Source organism: Neodiprion virginianus, chromosome 1 (assembly GCF_021901495.1).
Source record: "Neodiprion virginianus isolate iyNeoVirg1 chromosome 1, iyNeoVirg1.1, whole genome shotgun sequence".
NCBI lineage: Eukaryota > Metazoa > Arthropoda > Insecta > Hymenoptera > Diprionidae > Neodiprion > Neodiprion virginianus.
The window spans coordinates 19,855,541-19,861,040 of record NC_060877.1 but is presented as its reverse complement, the minus strand read 5'-3'; the positions used below and the strand labels follow the sequence as shown (position 1 = coordinate 19,861,040).

The 5,500-nt window shown below is 40.8% G+C and overlaps 1 protein-coding gene across 3 annotated transcripts; it reads right to left on the bottom strand.

Annotated features, from left to right (window-relative positions):
• Nucleotides 1–426: 426 nt before the first annotated feature.
• LOC124296675 (uncharacterized) lies at nucleotides 427–2,950 on the bottom strand. 3 transcript variants are annotated; one of them, XM_046746901.1, is made up of 3 exons: nucleotides 2,630–2,950; nucleotides 2,138–2,321; nucleotides 427–1,950 (listed from the first exon to the last, which is right to left on the bottom strand). In XM_046746901.1, the coding sequence occupies exons 2-3, from the start codon at nucleotides 2,268–2,270 to the stop codon at nucleotides 1,280–1,282; spliced, it is 804 nt and encodes a 267-aa protein (XP_046602857.1). In that variant the 5' UTR covers nucleotides 2,271–2,321; nucleotides 2,630–2,950; the 3' UTR covers nucleotides 427–1,279. The 3 variants fall into 3 exon arrangements, with proteins under 3 accessions (XP_046602857.1, XP_046602855.1, XP_046602856.1); XM_046746899.1 differs by lacking the exon at nucleotides 2,630–2,950 and adding an exon at nucleotides 2,532–2,623; XM_046746900.1 differs by lacking the exon at nucleotides 2,630–2,950 and adding an exon at nucleotides 2,585–2,608.
• Nucleotides 2,951–5,500: the final 2,550 nt, after the last annotated feature.

The window sequence follows — 5,500 nt, the reverse complement described above, 5'->3', positions numbered from 1 at the left end:
TTCATTGCTCCGCCATCGAACAAATGTAATTTATCCAGCAAGAAGAGTATAATCATGTCTATCGGAGGAACTATATCCAGCAGTGGACTCACACCATTATGGTGGTTAGGATCATCAAAATTTCTGAACGATTCATTAGTTCTTGGTTCGTTGTCTACATCAGGATATACTGTACAAAAACCTTCACCTTTCCTTTTACGCTCTCCGACAACAGTACATCTTTCACATGCACTAAAGCCCCCATGACCTTTAATATTTCTCAATAACGCTCGAGCTGGACTATCACATATGAAGCATTTCAGACATACTTCAAACCTGTTTCCATGTAAAATAATGCCATCTCTTTGCAGTAAATTGATTTCATTTATGAATTCATGAAAATAGTCAGCCAAGTCATGAGGTGTCACGTGCGGAGCGGTCTCGCACGTGACGACTTATCCCTCTAGGTATTCGTAGAGGTTTATTCTTATTTTTTTGGTGAGTCGGGAGGTGATGGTCCTCTACAGGGCGATCCCGGGAATAGGTTTGGAGGATTCAATGATATTAATGTAATAGAATGTTTACTATGGGATCAAGTTTTAATGAATCAATGCAACTGAAAATAGCAAGCGAAAGCAGCGGGTGAAATATCTAAGACGAGGAAGCTTACATTAATGTTCTTAACCTAGTGGTTCTCGTTCATACATCTACTCACTCTTTTGGTGGTTTCTACTCCGAATTCTCACTCTCTCTCAATTATCACTATTCTTATTACTACACAACTTGATTAAGTTCGTGGCACAGCTTTCTACTCTTATATTCTAGCTTCGAAAGACTGACGTCGCGACGCGAGACGCTTTGAACACCGCGTGTCGAATTAGAGGAATTCACTCTCTATTCGTCGATGACTCTAAGACTGACAACTCTATACTCGACAGCTTTGAAGGAGCCTGTTTCCGTAGATGTTGATTTTATTCTGTCTCTAACGGGACTGACTTCGCTCGCTCGTCCGACACCCCTTGGAACGTCGGGCGGTGAGAGAGGTTTTCGCTGAATTTACAATTTTGGAACAAAAGCTCGCCCCGCGACAGTCATCCTCGAAGCACGTGATCTCGCGATCGCCTCATCCCGGTGTTGATTACATCCGAGATCTGGCGGCCGCGGAGACGCTGTCGTTGCTGTCCATCAACTACGCCGTTGCGCTTTGGTTATGCCACGAACTGTTTTGTATGAAATATTTTATATAGATTAACCAACATATTTAAGCTATGCTTCCTCGTCTCTAAAGCGATATTAATAATTATTGACATGGTTTATGATGATATTCGGTGTAAATATGCGGCGCTCGTGACAGAGGTTTAGAATTCCCACAATAACAACCTACAATGAACGGTGTATACAAATCCATTTGCGGAGAATGCACCTTACAAAGTATGGGCCAAAATTGCGTTGAACTTGATTCGAAAACTGACAGCCCATCTACATTAACTTGTAAAAAGATTTGGTTTCCAGGATGCAGGTGTTCGATTATACAAGCTCGAAGCCCACTTTCTAAGCCGAAATAAACAAACTGACCACTTTCTGTTTCTCTGATGATATAAGTACAAGAATTCGTTTTCCAAAAAGTCTTCGCTGATTTCGGTAGTTCAGGTAAAAATCTTCTGCGAATAATGTCCAATAATTTTTCAAGATTCCTGTGTGGAATGTTGAATTCAACAGCCCATTCTCGAAGCTCCTGATATACATTTCTTTCTTCTTCGTCGTCTGTAGATTCTGACGTGCGACTTCTTCTTTCCTCATACTCCTGCTCTGTTGAAGATTCACGTGTGCTATTCTCATTTTCTTGTTCTTCTGTCGTATAGTCCGTACTGTTTTGTTCCTCTTGTTCTACTATTATTGATGGATCAGGATGTTCTTCAGCTGATGTACCACAATGATCTGAACATTCTCTAGGTTCACGTGTTCTATCATCTACATGCAAATGTATTTTTCATTTAGATTTTTTAATTCGTACATTTGTCAATAGATGATAAATTCCACCTGACACTGAAGACAATATCCTTTTTTAATGATGATGTATATTGCTTTGATTGCAAATAATGTAAACAAATAGTATAATTGGCATTTGGAGAATTATATTTAATCATTATTGTCTTACCTGATTCGTCTGTCGAGGTTTCATCTGACGTTAATCGCATATCAATATCACGGGCCATTGCCTTTACAATTTGTCGTTGTCTTCGCCTTGTTTTGTTGATCTTGTCTCTATTCAATGTTCGTTTGTCACACATTTTTGAGTTCGTTTCTTCTTAATTCAGAGTATTTGAAGAAAAAAGAGAGATCTGCGCATACATATGTTATAGAAGATATGGAAATCTCCCACAAGGATTTTTTTAGGTACTGGCTGAATACTGATCAAGCTCGAACTTAACAGGATTAAAAGAAGCAGTTAGGTCATGTCAGACAGTGGCCACATGGGCTGAAAACCAGATCAGTCGAAATGAATCCAATTACACATAGAATTCATAAAGTAATGATAAAAGTTAAATTGCACATGACAAAAACAGGGGGCCATTAAATATATATTGGCATGTAATTGAATTACAAAACTAATGCCGCTTCCATGCCACACTAGAAGCGCGACACGAACCATACATTGGCGGAGATGAGACTGCCAGATTTCAGCCGAAGTACAATATTCGTACTGTAACCACTAGCACCATTCTAGAACCCGAACAGTAGTCCGAAACTGGCAGCCATAATGAGTCCAAAGTAGCGCCATGACACGTATGATCCGAGTAACGTGATCGAGAATAGTGTGAAATAGAATATTTTATACAAACAATGACGGAAAAACTTTTTTTATCCATGAGCGTACATGCAAAAACAATGACCGGTGAATTTTGAAACAAATACGGCAAGCCATGTAATCGCCTGATGTGGCCCATTTTAGAGTTATGGCATACCACATTATATTTCTACTTAAACGGAAAGAGCTACCGGTCATTTAAAATCTCATGCGACGCGCTGAATAAGAGTCCGGCAACGCGTCGTTACGATTTTGATTTCATTGACGAACTTTCAGAGGGAGTGAATGAAAAAATGGACCGCGGGAGTAACGATAATTCGAGTCTATTGAATTTTTAATCGTTTCCTCTTCTTCCGTTTACGAGGAGGTATTTTTTCAATGTATTATCTGTGATTAGTCGTGGAAAAATGTGAGAGATAGAGATAATACTTTCGTCTTTATTTCGGTGACACAACGCGTACTGGTTTATTAGCAAAAGAAAAATAGAGTCTTTATTAAGAAAACTGTAATAAACTACATATCTTTGAGTGCTTCTTTAACAAAAATAAAAATATAGCGTAGATCGTAACGTAAATTTGCCTTTCTCTCTTGATGTCACTGAGCGAACTAACGCGTGCGTCGTTCGTCTTGGTGGACTCGACGCCAAGGCTTCTTCATGAGACAGGTTGTCGCGCTTCTAGAAGGTTCCATCCCGACGCCTGCTTTCGATTGGCCGAAGCCCTCAAGCCCGAGACAGGAAGAAGAGCGAGACCCGTAAAAGCGGACTCGCTAAGAGCCATTTTTCTCAATACTTCCGTCGTTCGTGCAGAGTCCAAGGTCCTTTACCCCGATGTCTTCCCTCAACTTGAGTCCATTGATAATGAAATGTTCTCATCTTAAAGTAAAGATCTTGGAGGAGGATCGAACTATTCTCCTTGATTCTGGTAGTCAGGTTACGGCAATATCTGAGGTTTGCTACAAAGAAATATCGGCTAAAGAAAAGTTGAACGTCTTGCCTGTCTCGAATTTATTCGTCATGACGGCTATCGGGAAAAAATCGATGACTATAAAGCAACAGGTTTGGTTGGATATAGAAATTCAGGGTAGAAAATTGAGCTTTCCTTTTTTGATAATTCCGTTGTTAACGTCTACGGTTATATTGGGCAACGATTGGATGGAGCGAAATAGCGTGGTATTGGACTATAAAAATAGCGAGATCGAGGTTGCGGGCAAAGTTCTTTCGGCGTCGACGGTGATATTCGAGCGAAACGCTTCCGAGACTCTTCGCTGTTCACAAAAAAATAATAATGATACTCTTGTGTTGGTGATAGACCTCAGGGGTCTTCCCGTAGAAGAGAAAACGGTTGAAAATAATTGCGAAAAGTTGAATAAAATAAATTCAGTCAATGATCTTGAGTCTAAGGGGGAAGGGGTACCTCCAAACGAGGGGGAATGGCCTGAGAATCAATCCTCGTGTGAAAAAATCTCGAAAACGACAGAGCGAGTTCATAATCACGAGGGAAAAGTGAGCGAGATAGCGGCGAGATTGATTCAATCAGACAAGGACTTTTTCGTGATTACCGAGATAGATGAAAAACCAGAATTTGTGAGTAGTGAGGAGTTCGCGAAAGCTCTTGGCGCGGTCGCGTGTAAACTAATATCACTCGAGATGGCGCAGAAAGAAATTGTGTTAAATACCATTGCGAGGTTCAGATTGTTGTTCTCGGATAAACCAGGGTGTGCTCGAGGATACGAACATCAGTTACGCCTGATCCCCGCGCGGGCCGGTTTCACACCTATCCGGTCCTATTTCGCCTAAGAGAGCCCACCAAGCAGGCAATAGACTAAATGGTCGAAAACGGAGTCGTAGAGCGTGCCGTGAGGCAGTATTGTAATCCCTTAAGGATTGTTATGGAAGGAGACGGTTCCGTGAGGTTGTGCCTAGACGCCCGATTCTTGAACAAAATTATTGAAGACGATCATCAATCTCCACCGCTTATAAACGAATTGTTGCAAAAGTTTCACGATGCGAGGTGATTCTCTAAACTGGATTTAACGCAGAGTTATTGGCAAGTCCAATTGCATAGTGATTCTCGACAATATACAGCATTTCTATTCGATTCGAATTTGTATCAATTTTGCCGGATACCTTTCGGGCTTAAAATCGCCGGTAGTGGCTTTATGAGAGCGCTTGGGTGCGCGCTAAAAGGAGAATTTGATGCATTGTATATCGTGTTATATCGATGATATATTGATAGGTACGAAAACGTTCGACGAGCAGATGGCAGTACTCGAGGGAGTTTTTCGACGATTATCCGAGTTCAATTTTACAATTAAGATGTCAAAATGCAATTTCTTTCTTAAAAAAGTGCCTTTCTTGGGATTTATTTTCTCCGCTGCCGGAATTACACCGGAGCAGAGGAAGTTAGACGTGATCCAGAACTTTGAGGAACCGCGAAACAAGAAACAGCTACAACGATTCTTAGGAGTTTGCAACTACTACCGACAGTTTAACGTGAATCATAGCACGGCTACAGATAAATTACGGGACCTTTTGACAAAAGATAAAGACTGGACATGAAATTCCGAACATACTGAGTCGTTCAAAAAGCTAAAATATGATTTTGCGAATTGCATTACTCTTAAACACGTCATTCCCGGCGCACAGTATACATTACAGACAGATGCTAGTGACCGAGGAATAAGCGGAATATTATACCAGCAAGACAAACA